The following is a 19,030-nucleotide window of genomic DNA, read 5'->3' on the forward strand; positions in this document are numbered from 1 at the left end:
CAGACTCAGTCCTATTTTTTTTCCATTAATGAAGTGCTATGCAGCAAATTGCAGGAAGATATTTTTTTTCTTCCCTTTCTCTTGAGAGCTTTGTATTCTGAAGTTCATTGAGTTCTCAGTGGAAATCAGAGGCAGCTCTGATCTAAAATGTCTTGCCTTCCATGTAAGAACATTTTGCAGGACAGTGTCAAAAGCTTTAGGAAACAATACTCAGGTGCACACATCTGCCTGATCTGCAGGGGCAGTTACCCTGTTTAAGAAGTAAGCAGACTGGATCACATCATGGGGAGCCACAGATTGTTAATTTTCTCCATCTTTCCAAGTGTAGTCACACATTTGGAAGCTGTTATCAGCAGGAAAGTCTGTGCCCTTTGCCCCTGGAGGGCTTTGAGCACAACAAAAACATTTTCAGCCCTGAGGACTAGAAGGAAATACCAGTCATGTCATTTACTGGTTTGGTGTGTGTGAGTTCAGCATGAAATTGATATCTCTGAGAATGAATTAGCTGCAGCTAAGTGATTCCCAGGTCCACTGTTGTTGTTCAACGTGCCAGTATTGATTGTTTTGAGAGAAGCAGTGTGATTAAACATGACAGGTAACAGTTAAGCCAAATTTCATAGCAAAGGAATGCAAGTATGAGGTACTTAGTCTGCAGTAATTATATCAAGAGCACCAATTAACCAGCAACCTAAAGTATCTTAAAACTTTGCTTTAGTGCTTCTTCCCTTATGCTTAAAATCTATTTGTCTGGCACCTGTATATTAGGTAGGTCAGAAAACTTATGCTTACATTTTTCCTGCTGTTGAAACAAATAATTAGTCACAAAAATAATTTTTTTTTCCTATTATTGTGCCCAATGCTACAAACTGACCAAACTGTTGAGTTTGATACTGGGTAAGGAGAAACAAACTTAGACACAAATATCTCATGGAGGCTGCTGGTCAGGCAGCTTGAGGAGCTTTTCCTGTGTTACTTCTGTGCTTCCCTGCAAAAGAGAGGGGACTGTCTGGTCAGGAGTGAGAGGAGACCATGGGGGCAGGAAATTATTGGACCATTTCAGTTACTAATGAAACAGCAACCTGTGATTTGTGTGTTTGTTGATGGTTTTTCCCCATTTGGCTTCAGACTGATATTCTTTTTTTGTTGCAGGCTGTGACAGCACTTGTGAAAAACTACCCAAAGCACATGGTTTCATCCATGCAGCAGATCCTGCCCATTGTCTGGAATACCCTTACAGAAAGTGCAGCCTTATATCCTTTGTAGTGAGTGGTTTTGAGTAGAGTAAGATAGACACAAAACTGACCTGAACAAGGCTGAAGAGCATGGTCCATGCTGTGACAGACAGAATGGAGGCATTTCTGGTGTAGATGTCCCAGATAGTTCTGTATGTCAGTAGGCTTCATTAAGTTTCTTTTGGCTAAAAAGTCACAGATAATGAATACTGCAAGTGCCCTTGCTACACTGGCTGTAGAATTGCATCCATCTGCACTGGGTTTGGTCCTCTTGGGTGAAAAGAGTCTTGTTAGAAAAGATGTTTAATGACAAGGACTTCAGGCAAATGAGAATCTGCAATATCCCTTGCTCCCTGCTGGCTGGTTGCACTCACTGCTGCAGTTGAAATTGATTTGCCTTTTGAATTTTGCAGTGGTCATGACTTCAGGAATAGCCTTGCTAGAGGGGTGCTGGTGGTAGTTTTCCCAGTACTTGTGAACTGAGAAGTCAAATCTTTCAATATTGTTGTGCCAAAATTGCTTTTTTAACCTTGTATAATGAGACAGTAATTGTTGAATACTGAGACTTCTTGTAGCTTTTTCTGAATTTTTGGTATAAACACCAGAACTGGACACTGTGGTGTAGAGTCTGAAGAGTTGAATGAGCTTTTTCTCTGTAATTGAATGAGTGTTCTCCTGCAGTTCATAGATCCAAACTTTCTGGCAGAGCTGTCTGCATAGTTTTGTGTTTCATACTCCTGTTGTGTTGGGTGATAGGCTGTTGTAGAGTGGAATGGGCAGGGAAAACATAAGTTCTGGAGCACATAAAGGCTTTATTGTTTCAAGGTCAGCTGTTTTCTTGATGTTTTTTGTTTTTTTTTTTCTTAGACACCTGTTAAAACACTGGGAGCTGTTAAATTTTTGGTGGTGCATGGCTCCCTCTCCTGACCTGACTCCCACTGTAGTCCTGCTGGCAGCTGACAAAACAGCTGTTGTTTTTTGCAAAAGAGGAGAGTGTTGTCCTTCCTGAGTGTTTGCTCTGGCATTTGTTGTTCCTTCATTTCACCCTTGCCAAAGCAGCCTCCTACCTTTCCACCCCCAGGTTAGTTTTCTGCCACTTCCCAGGGTTTGAGGCTTGTGGAGAGCCTGGCAGGCATCAGAGCCAGCACAAGGTAGCACGTGGGATCATGGGGTGCCTCCTCACCCTTTGGCAGCAGGGGAGTGTGAGTGGTTCCATTCTTGCAAAATTCTGGCACAAATGAAGTTATGGGTTGCCTTGGAGGATTTGGTTTAAGTGAATCAAATGATCTAAGGTGTGACCTGGAAGTTGTCTTTGAAGGTGATCAGTGCAGCTCCTGGGGCTTGTTGTCTCTCTGAATCACAGGACTGTGCATATAGTCAAAGGTTTTTTTAAGAAAGAAAACAAAATTTTGAGTTACCAGGACTTTAAACATAGGAACAGAGGAATTCTTAAGTAGATGCAGTTCTTCAGAAACACACATTTTCTTTAACTCTTATCACTTATGTGAGAACAGAAGTAAATTACACGGAGGAGGTGGAGGACCCTGTGGATTCTGATGGTAAGAACTTGTTAGAATGCACTTGTGCCTTCTCTTTTGAAGAGGGATGGATTTACCTCAATGTTACTCTTGTCAAAATGGTGACTGCAATATTGTAGGACATTGTGATGAAAGGTACATTGATGGTGTTACAACAGAGTCCATTGCTTATTTGCAAGCTCCATGTGGTTGTGATCAATGAAGCGGTTTCTAATGACTCAAAAAGGGAGTTTTGCAACAAGATTTAGTTAAAAATAATGGGACCAAAGAAAACCAAACAGGTTTCTAGGTTGAGCCTGATCAGTTTTCATGTGGGGTGTGCAGTGAGGTGGGAGGAGAGCAAGGAAGTGATGAGATCAGACATCCTCCTGAGGCTGCTGCTGCCTTCACAACTCCAGGAGAAAGAGTAAACATGATCTTGTCAGACAAGCTACCAGTTTGTAATTACACTTGACACCCATTTGTACCTTTCTGTATGTTAGTGTAGTCATTCATGGTTTTCATTTTCACTTGTGCCTTTCTGGGTTTTGGAATATTCAGTCATGTTTGTTGTTTTTTTTTTCCCCACCCTTTTTTTCCCCCCCCACTTGTTTGTTCAGGTGAAGTATTGGGCTTTGAAAATCTAGTGTTCAGCATATTTGAATTTGTTCATGCCTTGCTGGAGAACAACAAATTTAAGAGCACAGTGAAGAAGGCTTTACCAGAGCTGATCTATTACATACTCCTTTATATGCAGATCACAGAGGAGCAGGTGAGCACATTTGTCTTGTGTAGGAAGCAAATGAGATGAAAGATTCAAAACAACTGATGTCTTGGGAAGAAATTCAGTGTGCTGTAATTTAACAGTCTGTTTTGTCACTTTGCTGTGCCAGGAGTGAGGGCAATAGCATCTAAACATTCCTATGTGGTGTAACAGCAAATCACAGGATTAGTGAATGGTTTAGATTGGAAGGGATTTTAAAGCTCATCCAGTCCCACTTACCATGGGCAGGGACACCTCCTCCAGCCCAGGGTGCTCCAAGCCCCATCCAACCTTCAGCACTTCCAGGGATGGGGCAGCCACAGCTTCCCTGGCCATCCTGGGCCAGGGGCTCAGCACCCTCATAGTAAAGAATTTCTTCCTTATATCTAATCTAAATCTACCCTCTTCCAGATTAAAACCATTGCCATGTTGTACAGGGGACATTATAAAATTCTTGCAGCCCAGAAAGCCAACCATGTCCTGCATCAAAAGGAGCACAGACAGCAGTCAAGAGAGGGGATTCTCCCTCTGCTCTTGTGAGACCCCACCTGAGTTCTGTGTCCAGCTCTGGAGTTCCCAACACCAGAAGGACACAGAGCTCCTGGAAGGTGTCCAGAGGAGCCCCTGAAATGCTCAGAGGGCTGAGCACCTCCCTGGGAAGCCAGGCTGAGGGATTGGGGGTGTTCAGCCTGGAGAAGAGGAGGCTCCCAGGTGAGCTCAGAGCAACCTTCCAATATCTGAAGGGGCTACAAGAAAGCTGGGGGAGGGCTTTGGACACGGGGGGGTAGGGAGAGGACAAAGAGAAATGGTTTAAAACTTGAAGAAGGGAGATTTAGGTTGGACATTAGGAAAAAATCCTTCTCTGTGAGGGTGGTGAGGTGCTGGAACAGGTTGTCCAGGGAAGCTGTGTCTGCCCCATCCCTGGAAGTGTTTAAAGTCCCTTCCAACCCTACCCATTCTATAGCTCTATGAAAGTTTCCATCTTTCTTACAGCCCCCTTTATGTACTGAAAGGCTGCAGGAAGCTCTCCCTGGAGCCTTTTCCACTTTAGGCTACACAATCCCAACTCTCAAGCTTGCTTCCTTCATGAAGGGGTAATGCAATGAAAATGAGGGTTATGATGCTGAAAGGGATAGCCAGTTTTCTGGGATGGTGAAGAGATTGTGCTAGTAGTGTGAACTAATTTGTACTGAAATTCTACCTGGCTCCTGGGCTGCCAAGCCTGACAGCCATTGTCTTTTTCTCTTGTTTAGGTAGACATGCATAAAAACAGGCACTCTGGTTAAAGATTCATCTGCTTCTCCCGTTCCTCATCTATTAATAAAACTGTAGCATTGATTCCAGGTCAGTCATTATTTCTTTCAAATTCTGAACTCAAATGAGGAGCAGAAGAGCACGATGAGTTCAGAACAAAGAGGGTGTCTTATTTTCAAAGGTTTAACTAATAGCCTGTAAGAAAAATCAGTTAAAGGTGACAGCTTGTTAAGGCAGAGGAAACTTCTGGAAGTAGTTTTGCAAGAATGAGGTTACTGGGAACAGACAAGCTCTCTTTTACCCTTGGTGTTTAAAATTGGTCATCCACACTATCCTTCATGTCTTCTTCCTGTTTCAGATCAAAGTTTGGACTGCAAATCCACAGCAATTTGTGGAGGATGAAGATGATGACACTTTTTCCTATACAGTGAGGATTGCTGCACAGGATTTGTTGCTGGTATGAAATGTTTTCCAAATTTAAATGGAAGCAAAGTAACAGTAAAAATAATAAACCCAGCCTTGTGTAGGGCATTTGGAGAAAAGGTCAACTTTTAAGAATCTGTGTAAATATGTGTTATGATTTCCTTCTGCACAGGCAGTGGCTGCTGATTTCCAGAATGAGAGTGCAACTGCTTTAGCTGCAGCAGCTACAAGACATTTACAAGAAGCTGAGCAGGCTAAAAACAATGGTGCTGAGCACTGGTAAGGAGCAGGGAGCAACATGGACACGAGTGGCAAACTCTGCTGCAGTATTGGGTGCAGCACATTTTAACCACGTTTTTTTCATGGCACTGCTGCTGCAGGGCAAGGGGGAAAGTTGAAAACTGTGATCCTGGGTGAGTTACCCAGCCTCTAACTTGCTGAGTTTTACAAATATTGATTTCTTTCATACTCTTTTAACATTCTGTGCTCTGGGATGAAGAGTTCTGGCAACTTATACCAAAAAAATTCTATGGTTTTAGGTCAGAATTTTACTTTATAGAGGAAGTGTTTGGGAAAAAAACCTAAAGGTATCTGAATTCTTTTGCAGGTGGAAAATACATGAAGCTTGTATGTTGGCCTTGGGCTCTGTCAAGTCCATTATTACAGACAGTGTGAAGAATGGTAGAATACATTTTGATATGCATGGCTTCCTGACAAATGTTGTTCTTGCAGATCTCAACCTTTCAGGTATGTTGGCCCTTGCCATTACTCTGAGTAACTTCTGAGTGCCAGGACCTGGGAATCTCTTACAGACAATAGTGTCTGGTGACTCAGGTTGCTCTGTATCTGTGGTGGTGTGAAATTCACCTTGCATGTGTGAAAGGGCATAAATCTTATCTTGTGAGTTCACACATCCTACCAGGTCCAGTATAAATTGTTTCAAGGTAGGACCCTGTGCTTTTGGTTGCAGTCACTGTCATCTGGATGTGGAGCCTGTGGGGTGTGCAGGTTGAAGGGTGATTGCTTGGAGAACTTGGTGGAAAAACAGCTGTCCTGTTGTTTTGTGTCAACTTCTGGGACAGTCCCCAGCAGTGCTTATCAGGCTTCAGAGTTTCTGCAGTGACCCATCCCATTTTCTTATCCTATCCCTATTATTGGGGTGTCTGCAGGCTTCTGCTTTCTGTGTTATCTTACATCAATGTGCAAGACAGTCAAAAGAGTTAATCAAAGTTGGACCTCAAGAGTTCTTGCAAATAATTAGGACTTGAAAAGTTTAAGCCAACAGGAACTTTATTAGTGAGTCCACTAACAGTTGTGTCAGTGAAGAAAACCAAATTGCTGGGTGCTTTCAGCAGAACCATTTCTTAGCCTGTCATAAAGAAGGTTTCTTCTGGTTTTGAGTTAATTTTGCATGAAGAAATAGTGTGTGAAGTGCAGTGTAGAAACCCAACCTCAGCCATTTACATATATTTACACACATTTACATATGTGGTATTGGGGTGTAAATGTGCTATTGTGCTTCAGAAGGAGCTCCTGGGTTCAGTCTGGTGACAGTTCTCAGAGGATGTCTGTTTAGTGTTCAGCTATGGTAATAAGAAAAATCTTGCTTTTTTATAATACTTGCTTAGAAAACAAAGCTTTTCTCTTGCTTTATATCTCTCATGGTATTTATGCCCTCATCTTAATACTTGCAGGTTTATAAATAATGTCAGTAAAGATGCTGACATCATGTGTCTGAGGATATGGGTGCTTTTAGTCTGGAAAGGCAGAAGGTTTAGTGCCTTAAAGATATCTCATAGCTTGATAATTATAAATGGGTGAGTAGAGAATGAGCATTCACTGTTTCTCTGGTGCTCTTGAACATTCTGTTCTGTAATCACAGGGTGATGACCAGAAACTAGAAAAAGCAATCTAGAAGATCCCTGTTTATGTTTCTCTGATTCTTTCCTCTGTTTGCTGCTGTTGGGGACACAGAATATTGGGCTGGGTGAATAGGAATGACTGAAAAAGCTTTCATTCCTTCCCCTGCATCTGTTCTGTTGAGCACTAAAGGCATGGATTACTGTATTGGTGAACAAATGCAAGTGCATGTAGTTAGGAGAAGAAGCTTTTTGTTTGTTATTTTTTAAACAATGAGAAATTGTTTTTTAAATTACTTAGAAAATAAACTAGATTCAGCCCATGAATAAAAATCCTTTTTTATGCTTACATACTGCTCTCCCATGTCCTTTTCCTACAGGGGTGACAACATTTTGGATAATGGATGGAAACAGCTGTAATTTTGAACTCATAAAAGTCCTCTAAACCTCTGGATTTTTGTGCTGTGTTTCAGTGTCTCCTTTCCTCCTGGGCCGTGCTCTGTGGGCTGCCAGTCGTTTCACAGTGGTGATGTCTCCAGAGCTGATCCAGCAGTTCCTGCAAGCCACTGTCAGTGGGCTGCATGAAACCCAACCTCCCTCTGTCCGTATCTCTGCAGTCAGAGCTATCTGGGGGTAAGTAAGCCCCAGAGCTCCAGGGGAAGGTGGTGTAAGTTACACTTACAAAACTGGTTTTTTTAAATATTGGTAAAATTTCTGCATGGGCTGTTGAAGTATTTGCTTTGAATGGTCAACTGTGGTTCTGTGAGCCACTGGGGATGGGATGAGGAGGAAAGGGCAGCTGAGCTGTTGAGGGACAAGGGAACAGTAGTTTTACAGGAAAGTCTGAACTCTAAAGGAAGAAGAATGGGTGGGGTGAAATAACCCCTTATGTATCATCCAGTGTTAAGTGTGTGCTCACTTCACTAAGTCATGTATTGATTTTTGTATCACAACTTCCTTGTCCAGCTACTGTGACCAGCTGAAGATCTCTGAGAGCACCCATGTGCTGCAGCCTTTCCTCCCAAGCATTCTTGATGGACTGATCCACTTGGCAACCCAGTTCAGCTCAGAAGTGCTGAACCTTGTGATGGAGACACTCTGCATTGTCTGTACAGTAGACCCAGCATTCACAGCCAGTGTGGAGAACAAAATCTGCCCCTTCACCATTGCAATATTTTTGAAGTACAGTAATGGTAAGAATTCCAGTTGTATTCTCACAGTAGGGTTGGTTTTGCTTCTGAATCCTGGTGCTGAAAGCTTAAGAAATGATAATGGAATGAAATGAAATGATTCAAGGGTAAACTGAGAAGGGAAATTTGCTGCTTTGCCTGCTCAAAATAGTAACAGCAAAAATTGAGATTTTTGTTAGTGTTTGTTAGTATGTTTTAGTAAATGGTGCTTTCTCTCTCCAGATCCAGTTGTTGCTTCTCTTGCTCAAGATATCTTTAAGGAGCTAGCTCAGATAGAAGCCTGCCAGGGCCCAATGCAGATGAGGCTAATACCAACTCTTGTCAGCATCATGCAAGCCCCTGCTGACAAGATCCCAGCAGGGCTTTGTGCAGTAAGTGCTACAGTGCTAAATGATTTCAGCTGGAGATGATTCCCTGTTCTGTCATGTGTAGGGTGACTGGTCTGGAAAGAGCAGAAAGGTTGTTTTTAAGCAACTTTGGAACAGTGGCTTTGATCATGGGTAGAGGTTTCTTTGTGGTGAGAAGGCATACTGCAGATGGGAGGGAAATGCTTCCAAAAGTTAACTTTAACTTCTAAAAAGTGTTTTTCTGTCCTTCTTGTAGTCTCTGCAGTGTCACTTTGCTCTGACAAAGCCATCTTTCACCACTTACAGTCTCCTCTTGTTGGTGGAATGCTCTCCAGCAGGATACGTGGCTGTTGCCTGCACTTTTTTCTAAGGCTTTTTTCTGATTTATGTCATAGATGTATAAATTGCTGGAGATAATTTATACGGATTTGTCCTTTCTATAAGAAGTCAGCTTATAAAAGATAAAGCAGTGACTATGTAGAATGCTTCTATGGAATTAAACCCATTAACATCTTTATCATTACATTTATAATCTGCCTGTTGATTAGTATGACCATGACAATTGCTCACGGTCTGTTAAATTTAAATCAATATAAACAAAGTGGAACAAGTCAGCTATAATGATTCTTTGGCTGTACTGATTAGCATGCATCAGGGAACCATGAAAATATTTGCCATATTTAAGTGGTCACACTGCTTTTAATGTTTGAACTGCCTTGGGAACTTGTGCAGTGCACACCCTGTGTCCATGTCATGAACAGCAACACTTGGGTACATGGCTCCAAGCTCCTCTGGTTTAAACAATACTCCAGACTATGAAATCAAGATGTGATGGCAGTGCTGGCTGACATCCCTTCAGGGCTGAGCTTGATGCTGCCTCAGTGTGCTATGGCTGCTGCTGGAACAGTGCTTTTTTGGGTTTGCTTTTCAGACTTCTATTGATATATTGACCACAGTTGTGAGGAACACAAAACCTCCTCTGTCCCAGCTCCTGATCTGCCAGGCATTCCCTGCAGTGGCTCAGTGCAGCTTGAACACAGATGACAATGCTACTATGCAGGTAACTGGAGGGTGGGGACTGCAGTGCTATGGGAGCCCAGGAGAGGTGACCAAGTAAGGCAGGTGACATGGCCTCCAAGGGAGCCCAGGCTTTGCTTGCCAGTAGTGGTATCAGCAGCTCCTCAGGAGTCTCTGTCACCTCCAGTTTATCCTGGAATACTGCTGATAAATGGCCTGCAGTGGCACTTAATGATCAGTCCTTAATTTGGAGGACTGCAGTGAGTAAAGCAGCAGCCTTGATATTTTTTTATATTTTAGGGCTCTGGAAGATGTGGGGAAAAAAACCACACACCCCCAATAAACAAACAAAAAACTCCACCCAAACCAACCAAACAACCAAAAACAAACCCTCAAAACCTCATAAACCAAACTGCTAACAAGCAAAACCCAAAGCCCTAATGAAAAAACACCAAAACCTCACTGCTTTCCTTGCCTCATAATAATTTTCATCACACACAGGAATGGCAGAGGCTGTCTGCAGGAACATGCTTAGGGAAGCAAAACACCTGTGCAGAAGAAGACCTAGACCTCCTCACAGAAATTTTTTGCTGTAATCCTTTAGGTGGGAAGGGAAGGGCACTCTTCTTTTTGACTGAGCCATCTGTGGGTTAGAGGGAGGGCAAGGCCTCATCACAGACATCAGTAGTGCCTGAGCTGTGCTTGTTGAGAGGCTCTTTGACTGTTACCTGATGCTGTCTTTAGAGTACTTAAGCAGGAAAGAAAAAGCATCAGAGGCTAAAAGTGCAGGGTGCCTTTTCATTCCAGCTGCATAAAAATGATAAAGCTGGTTTCATTCCTTACATAAGGACTCCTGTACTCTTAGGACAGTCCTTACATAAGGACTCACTACTCTTTGCCATGTGAATACAGACCAGAAATTACTTTCTCTAAAAAACATACCAGCAAGAAGAGGTTGGAGACCAGCAATAAAAGGTTGGAGACCAGCATGCTATTTGCTCTGCTGGATCCTTATTTTAAGGATTCCAAAACATTGCAGCTTGGCTGCTGGATTATGTTTTGTTTACACTACACTTTGCTGTCTTCATCTCTCACTTGCTAGAATCTCTTGGAATTTCTCCAGGTAACACTGGCACAAAACTGCAGCTATTTCAGGTTGTCTTTGTATTTACTGGATGATCTTCTGGAGAGTTGCCTGGACAGGGAAGAGATTTTTACTTGATAATGAACTGAAGTCTATAGAAACTGTATTTAAATTTAGGCACTCGTTTTACTGCACGCTAGAGAGTTTGTATTATTTACAGATGGCAGCAGTCTGCCCACTGTTTTCATCTTGATTAAAGGGTCTTATTGGGGTGGTGAAAGGTCTTCCCATGCCTTCCTGCTCCCCTGCTTAGAAGGGGAGGTTCTAACTGGTGATTTTCTTGCTTAGAATGGTGGTGAGTGTCTGCGTGCTTACGTCTCGGTGGCCCTGGAACAGATTGCTCAGTGGCACGATGAGCAAGGCCACAATGGACTGTGGTATGTGATGCAGGTGGTGAGCCAGCTTCTAGATCCAAGGACCTCAGAATTCACTGCTGCCTTTGTGGGCAGGCTGGTCTCCACTTTAATTTCAAAAGCAGGAAGTGAGCTGGGAGAAAATCTGGACCAGATCCTGAGAGCCATCCTGAGCAAAATGCAACAAGCAGAGACACTCAGTGTGATGCAGGTGAGCAGGCTGGGCACCAGGAGAGGTAAGGCAGGAAAAGAAAGTGTCATAATATTTTTTTAATTATTTATGGCCGTTGCCATTGGAGGTTTGAAGTACTGTCTTGGAGTAGTCAGGAAAATTCCTGCTCTGCCCATACAGAGTTGTCTGGATTACAGGGTGCATCAGGTTCCTCTGGGGAAGCTTCGTGCACATTAAATAGTTCCTCATGACCTTGTGCTTGCCAGCAGTGAACCTTTAGAGGGGTTGAGAGTTGCTGTGGCAAAAGCAGCACGTGTTTTCGTGTGGTTTTGTCCTGTATTCAAAAGATAAATGCCTGGGAGTTGAGACAAGGGGAACTTCTGGTGGGTGGGAGGTGTGGGTGCATCAGGTGAGAGGCCAGGCAAGAGTGCCATGATCTCTGCTAGCCTTGACCTACTTCTAGTGGCACAGTTTTGTGGAATTTTTTAGCCCAGTGGTCTTCATGCTTTCTCCTATTTTCCTTGCTTGTGCTCTTAATGTAAACCATGTAGTCCTGAAATCCCTGGGGTGAAAGGGAAGACAATATGGGTTCTGGGTCGGGACCAGTAACTGATGGTCCTTGATACTGAAATGTGTTTCTGCTAAATACAAGGAACATTGTGTGCAGCTTGTGATCCCTTGAGCAAACTGCAGTAGTTGAAGTCTGAGAGTTGCCATAGGATATTTTTGCTAGTCAAAAGCCAACTGCAGCCTCTGATATATTTTAAATAGTTTTTTAATCTTTGCTTTAGGAAGGTTTGTTAGTTTGGGGCATGGGTGTGAGTAAATCTATTCCTGTTGTGGTTTTTTGGTGGGGGGTAAAAGTGCTGCTGACTGTAGCAGTATTTTGCCTGCTTTTGTAGCACACTGCTCTGCAGAGGGTTACACTTTCTTTCCTCTTGGGGTTGGTGAGCAGTCTCTGCTCTTGCAAGAAACTCTGTTACTTGAATATTTGATAAAACATTTTCCACTACTAAATTATGTACAGCTAATGTTTCCTTTCTCCTCCTGCAGTCCTTGATCATGGTGTTTGCTCACTTGGTTCACTCACAACTGGAACCACTCCTTGAATTCCTGTGTAGTCTCCCTGGACCAACTGGCAAGCCTGCCCTGGAGTTTGTGATGGCAGAGTGGATGAGCAGGCAGCACTTGTTCTATGGGCAGTATGAAGGCAAAGTCAGGTAGGAGGCTTTGCTGAGCATGAACCTTGGCTGACTGATCATCCTTTTGTGGCTGAATGCAGAGGGTGGGAGGGGAAGGGGAGCTGGTTCACACTTGGATTAGCACGTGCCAGCTGTGGACAGAGTTAATTTTTCCTGTGCTGGCAGTTTGGCTCAGGAGAGCTGCAGGAATTGGAGCAATCTCTGATCTCCCTCTAAGGCTCCTCTTGCTGCCTGGTGTTCCTGTGCTGGGACAGGGTGAGCCAAGGGGAAGGGCTTGTCTTGCAAGCACAAGAGTCCTTTTGTGGTTGAACTGATGTGAGTGGGGTGAGAATAGCTTCTAGAGGTGACCTTGCCTTTGTAGACTACTGTAGGGGGGTTACCTGAGAGAATCTGGTGGTTTCTTTGGTTTAAGGATCTCTTGATAGTCAGTAAAGAAATCAGCTGAAGCAGTTTTCTCTCCCTTTGCTGTAGGAGCACATTTGTGTTCCAGTGGAGAGCCTGTGTTACAGTGAAATGCTCTGCATTAATTTAAATTTTGGCACAGCTGTTGTCTGAAAGCCAGGCAGCTTAGGGAAGTTCTGATCTGTGATTTTCCTATTGTCTGCTCCTCAGCTCTGTAGCATTGTGTAAACTCCTTCAGTATGGCATCAACACAGATGACAAGAGACTTCAGGACATAAGGGTAAAGGGAGAAGAAATATTTAATATGGATGAGGGAATACGGACACGATCCAAGTCAGCCAAAAGTAAGTAATAATTTTGCTGGTTTCTTATGTTTTTCTCCTGGTAGTGTGTGCCTTGAAAAGCCTTAAAGTTGATATTGCAGTACACACAAAGCTGTGGGAGATACTTCTTACACAAGGTCCATGTTGTTTCCTAGAGCTAATCCATACCTCATGTATTTAATGTAGCCATTATTTGCTTTAATTCTGCCAAACACTGATTTGGAAGACTTCTGATGTCTCTGATATAACATCAGGGTATGAGCTGATGATGGGACAGGCAGTTATTTGCTGCTATTTTGCATCATCCTGTTCCATCCAATGAGATGGAACTGATGATTTCATGATGCCTAGTAGCTTCTCTGAGAGGAAAATGTGTTTATTTTGTAAGATCTTTACTTTTGCATTTAAAGATAAAAATCATTGTCTAGCTGTCCCTGTAGATAATGAGGCCTTGCAAGAGCCATGGTGAGGAAAAGCTGGAGCTCAAATTAATTGAGCTTTGAAGATTTTAACCATGCCTTCTCTTATTTCTAAATATGCAATATTTGATATTGGAGTTAAGATCTTCAGAAACAAAGCTTTGAAGGTATATGGAGAGAACATTTGGGGTTTTTTGTCAGTCCCTTTTTCCTTCCACCCCAGAAGATTTTACTCATCTGTGAGCATTCTAAATGTATGATAAAATGAAAAACAAACAAACAAAAAACAAAGAAAAAACCCTGAATAAACAAACAAACAAAAGCCTTTTTTTTTTTTTTTTTTTTTTTTTTTTGGCAACTTTCTGTTAAAAGCAGTATGAGTATATATGGTTTTTTTCTCTTGCAGATCCTGAACGCTGGACAAATATTCCTTTGTTAGTAAAAATCTTAAAATTAATAATAAATGAACTTTCTAATGCAATGGAAGCAAATGCATCTAGACAGACAGCTGCAGATTGGAGCCAAGGTAAAATACTGGGCTTGCTTTTCCTCTTTCACAGTTTAAATCTATTTTGTAATCTCTTCAGAAGAATTTACAGTAATAAAAAACTCACAATAGTAAATAACATATGTGTGATGACAAAGGTATAAATGGTGATCCAAGGGATAAAATCAGAGTTGTGTAGACTTAAACCTGAGCATTATTTTGGGCCAGTTTAGAAGATGGGACCTGACCATATGCCACTGAGATTGTCCTGTCTGATGGTTTGCTTTGCTTTTCCCTGCTTCAAGCATCCGTTCTTGGAGATGCTTTTCACGTAGCTCCAGCTCATTCCACAGGACTGGTAAAGGTTGCAGGTGCTTCCCTACATGAGCAGGGATCTTTGCCTAAAAACTAGAGTCTCCTGTAGAGAGATCTACAGACTGGGCCTTGTTTATTTCTAGAAATATTTGTTTTCTAAACAGATGATTCGAATGATATGTGGGAGGATCAGGAAGAGGAGGAAGATGAAGATGAAGGCTTAGCAGGACAGTTCTTGTCAGATATTCTTTCCACAAACAAATATGGTAAGTAGCAGCTTTGAAGTCCTTACATAGAGAAAAAATAGAGTAGATGACATCCTAGTCAAAGTTGTTTTTCCTTGACAGCAGTTCAACAGAGACTTCAGGCAAAGGGAAGGAAATACTGCACTGGGATGCTGAATAAGGACTTTTTTTCTGTAAGAGAGGGATATGTCTTTGAATAACAATTTAAATAACTGCATTTTTCACCAGAGAATTCAAATGCTGCATAGGCCTCATGTTGCTGTGAGGTTTGTGCAGGTATTTCTTCTAAGGAGAAAATTGATGCTTAAATATGTAGACATGACCTTGGGATGACAATGCAGTGAATGAGCTTGTTTGTGGAGTGACCCTGAGAAATAATAACTGCCTAAAGTTGGGGTGGGTTTAACATCTCCTTTACTCTGCTCTCCAGTTTGAGTAGAGTCTGAGAAGAGAGAACCTTACAGGCAAATACAGTAAGGGAGATTACTTACATTAGAGAGATCTGGAAACTTGTCACCCTGACAGGAGACACAGGATCAGAGTGCATGTAACTGACAAACCTGCTTGTCAATTGTCCTGGGTGTGCTCCTCTCACCTGTGTGTTCCCTGAGACTCCCACTGTGACCCTTCTTGTTCTGGGGTGTTGTGTTTTCTAATCATCTAAACTTCAGGAGTGAATATTCTTGTTACAAATATTTTTACCCAGCAGTGCTTGATTCTCTTTCTTTTTGGATCCTTGGATTTCAACAGTAATCTAACAGAATACTTCCTGAGGTATTTTGCTCTGATGTTAAAACCTGCTGATTTGCCTCTTGACAGATGAGGATTACTATGAAGATGATGAAGAGGATGATCCAGATGCATTGAAGGATCCTCTTTATCAAATAGATCTCCAGGTGATGCTCTAGAATGAGTTTTTAAATCAGATTCTTATCATACTCCATTAATTTAATATTTTTATGTTTTTTTGTAATGTTTGTGCATTAACAAAACTGCAAACACCAGTAACTGGTTGTTGTCCCAAGGGTACTCAGTTCACTGAAGTTACTTCAGCAGGTGCCAAGTATCCCAAGAATTCCTGGAGCTATTTTTCCTTATTGGATCAATATCTGTAACTTGGAAATGTGAATTAGCAAAGTTTTTTGAACATGAGGCCTTTCCAGCCATGAGCCTCACAGCTGTTTGCATAAGTCTGAAGCAGACTGGAGGCTGAAGAGGCCAGAATTGCTTATTGCACTGGGAGATGCTCCTGTCCTCTCACAGCCCCTGGCTGATATTTTCCTCCTGATTTGTGCCACCCCCAGACAGCCCTTCCCCTCTGCTGCCACCTTTCCTCCTGCACTGCACTCCCTTTGTCCTGCTTGGTGCACGTTGAGGTTTATCTTTTGATACATGAAAGAAACAGAGTTCCTGAGGTGCCCTTCTGCTAACTGGGTCTTTCTGTCTTCCCTTCCAGGCCTATCTCACTGACTTCCTCTGTCAGTTTGCACAGCAGCCCTGCTATGCCATGTTTTCAGACCATCTCAATGAGAATGAGAAGCGTGTGCTGCAGGCCATTGGTATATAAACCCCCTGAGGAGACCATCCCTCTCATATCTGAACAATATTTTTTTGGCTTATTCCACGTTTTATGATTAAACATAAAACATTTTCCAGTGTCTACCTGCTTGCTACAGGTGGATGATGGCCTCGTTATGATGTCTTGAGCTTCATCTTAACGTGAATCTGCTGAGGGAAGGAATACTAAGAAAGCAGCAAGGAAGCAAGGACAGAAGTCTGTAGAGATTTGCACATTGGTCTCACCATGGGAGCACTTTCATTTTCCACAGTAACTTTCCAGGAAGTTCTTAAAGATGTAAAAAAAAAAAATGTCCTTAATATTTTTAAAAGCCAACTGTCTCTGCCTGTGAAGAGGCACTTACCTGAGTTTCCCACAGCACAGCTGGACAGAGAAAGGAACTGGGTCACTGAGAGATTGCTTGGATGTATCTTGAGCAAGTAGATGGTTGTTCCTATTTGTGCTCACATAACACTTACAGGGTAAATAGCTTGATCTTACAGTGTGACTTCTTTTTATAGAACTATAGACTCTTTTATCAGAGATGCCTGGAACAGGTTGTATGGAACCTGTTTACAGGAGTTTGGATGGGAATCTGACAATAAACCTGAGCACATACCTTCTTTCCTCTTGTGGATGGAGCTTTGCTGCTCACATCTGCTGTCCACTCCCATGGGAGCAGTTCTTTACTAAAGTTCTTGTGTGCACATGCTCAAGGGAAGCAAGCTACCATTTAAATTTCTGTTCCTGTGGCACGTGGCTACTAAAGACTTTGGTTTTATGGAACATAAGGAGCCACAACTTTTTGGGGGAAAAAACTGATGTTATTTAACATATTTGCTCCCTGATAATAGCCACTCTGAACTACTTCGCTTCCTTCACACCCTTGTGTGTATTTTTAAAGAGTGGTAAAATAATAATTGCAAATTGATTTACCCATAAGAACAGTGTGATGTATCTCACAACACCTCTCTGCCTTTGGTTCCCCCTTGGGGAAAATGCAAATAAAACTCTTAAAATGTACATTGGTATCCTTCATATAAAACAGATTTAAAAGGAACTTGCACTTGTTTCCTGAAGTCACTTTTTAAAAGACATACTTCTCCTTGCAGGGGGGGTTGGAACTGGATGATCTTTAAGGTCCCTTCCAACCCAAACCATTCCATGATTCTTTGATTAGGAACTTTCTGTATGTGCTGCCCAGAGGATGTTAGGGTGTTTCACAGGAGTCACCTGGACAGAAAGGGAGTCCTGTAATGGATACATCTTCTTCTGCTTAAAAGAAAAAAGCTGACCCATTATAGAGTTTCCTTTCTTAAGAAAGGTACTTGCTGTTCCTTTGTGGAATAATATGCTTCGAAGTTGTATCTAAAAACCTCCAAAGAGCTGGAGTCTGTATCTTACTGGTCTAACAGAGTATAGCTTTTCACTTTTTTACTAGGAAGGGATAATAAATTAACTTTTTAACAGAAAAAGATGGCACAGTTTGTTCAGCGTGTGTGGGGGAAATGGTAAAATAACCCTGAATGCCAAGAGCAGACCCTGCTCCCACCCTCGGGGGGTGCTGGAGACCGGGCAGAGCGAGGGGGGATCCCCACTGCTCACTGCAGACTGATGGGATCCTCCTGGAGGTCTGGGTGGTTTTCTGTGAATAGCTCCATGAGAAGCAGAATCTGAAACCTGATTTGTGTGTGTGTGCATCTCTGTGTGTGTCTGATAAGGCATAAGCTCTGATCTAGCATTTCCATGCAGCTATGTCGTGGTATCTTTCTTCCTGTGGATTCTCTGGTGTTTAAGAATATATAATTAAACTTTGTGCCACAGCCTTCTCCTCAGTGGGACCACTGTGGTTCTGTCTTCTACCTATGTTTTTTTGTTTGTTGGGTTGGGTTTTTTTGTTTTCTTTTGTTTTTTTTAATCAGTTCTGTTTTGAGGCATTTGTCACCCTCAGCTTTCACTGAAAAGGGCCAACAAGTTAAGCTGAACAGTGTTGTCTCTTGAGGAGTGTCCTCAGGGCAACCAGTCCTGGGAAGAGATGGGACTTTTTGCCCCATGCATTGGCAGCAAGGTTTAAAATCAGTCATCCATTCTTGGAGGTGAGTACCAAATGTCTGGAAGCACGTTAGGTGTGTTTTAGGGTGACACATCCAGGTCTGGTCAGCCAGGGTTCATGAAGAGGCACTGGTGGAGTTCACTTGCATTGGGAGGTTGGCTGCTGTGTGCCTTAGGGGTGGTTCTTCAGTCAAGTCAGATGATGGATTTAAAAAAGACCATGAAAAGCAAGACTGACCTGATTTGAGAAATCCAAGGATTTCTTTGTGATTGCAAGGTCCTGAAAGATGGGCCAGTGTCTTGTCGAGTTCCTGATGAAGTGCAGTGTGTTGGTTTGGAACTGCAGTGAGTGTGGTGGCTTTTCGAGGAGCATAGCTGGTGGGATGGGAAAGACTGGGGAGTAAGTGGCTTTTGGGGACCAATCCTCTGCTCTCCCTGCAGCATCAGCTCTTGGGCAGCTTGAGCTGGGCATGGTGCTGCTTCACAGGGGCTGGGGGAGGGTTTGGAGCTTGTGTCCAAAGTCTGGAGATGATGGGCACAGGAACAGCATGGCTGTGCTGCAAACTATTGGGAGCAGACTTGTGTGCAGGATGGATTTGAGCAAGAAATCCTGGGACTTGGGCTTCCCTTCAAGAGGCCATGGAGGATGTGAGAGCCACAGTGTGCAAGGGGGGGTGGTTTGGAGGGTCTCTGCCTGGCCCTGCTGGTGCTTGTGCTGGTGTGACAGAATTTTGACAATTCTTCCTTCAAGTTTCC

General features: G+C 42.8%; 1 protein-coding gene across 2 annotated transcripts in view; it reads left to right on the plus strand.

The window, feature by feature from the left end:
* IPO9 (importin 9) overlaps positions 1 to 18,052 on the plus strand; it is a 29,046-nt gene extending 10,994 nt beyond the window's left edge. The window contains exons 8-24 of one of the 2 annotated variants that reach the window (XM_071768173.1): positions 1,150 to 1,250; positions 2,733 to 2,791; positions 3,370 to 3,521; positions 5,125 to 5,223; positions 5,362 to 5,468; positions 5,797 to 5,936; positions 7,522 to 7,681; positions 8,015 to 8,241; positions 8,461 to 8,609; positions 9,517 to 9,645; positions 11,035 to 11,310; positions 12,325 to 12,491; positions 13,086 to 13,219; positions 14,024 to 14,143; positions 14,584 to 14,685; positions 15,484 to 15,560; positions 16,121 to 18,052. In XM_071768173.1, the coding sequence (XP_071624274.1) occupies positions 1,150 to 1,250; positions 2,733 to 2,791; positions 3,370 to 3,521; positions 5,125 to 5,223; positions 5,362 to 5,468; positions 5,797 to 5,936; positions 7,522 to 7,681; positions 8,015 to 8,241; positions 8,461 to 8,609; positions 9,517 to 9,645; positions 11,035 to 11,310; positions 12,325 to 12,491; positions 13,086 to 13,219; positions 14,024 to 14,143; positions 14,584 to 14,685; positions 15,484 to 15,560; positions 16,121 to 16,231 (2,310 nt within the window). In that variant the 3' untranslated portion in view covers positions 16,232 to 18,052. Of the gene's footprint in view, positions 1 to 1,149; positions 1,260 to 2,732; positions 2,792 to 3,369; positions 3,522 to 5,124; positions 5,224 to 5,361; positions 5,469 to 5,796; positions 5,937 to 7,521; positions 7,682 to 8,014; positions 8,242 to 8,460; positions 8,610 to 9,516; positions 9,646 to 11,034; positions 11,311 to 12,324; positions 12,492 to 13,085; positions 13,220 to 14,023; positions 14,144 to 14,583; positions 14,686 to 15,483; positions 15,561 to 16,120 lie in introns of both variants that reach the window. The other variant, XM_071768172.1, reaches the window with a different exon arrangement.
* The last annotated feature ends 978 nt before the right edge of the window (positions 18,053 to 19,030 follow it).

This window comes from Heliangelus exortis, chromosome 25 (genome assembly GCF_036169615.1).
Source record: "Heliangelus exortis chromosome 25, bHelExo1.hap1, whole genome shotgun sequence".
Taxonomy (NCBI): Eukaryota; Metazoa; Chordata; class Aves; order Apodiformes; family Trochilidae; genus Heliangelus; species Heliangelus exortis.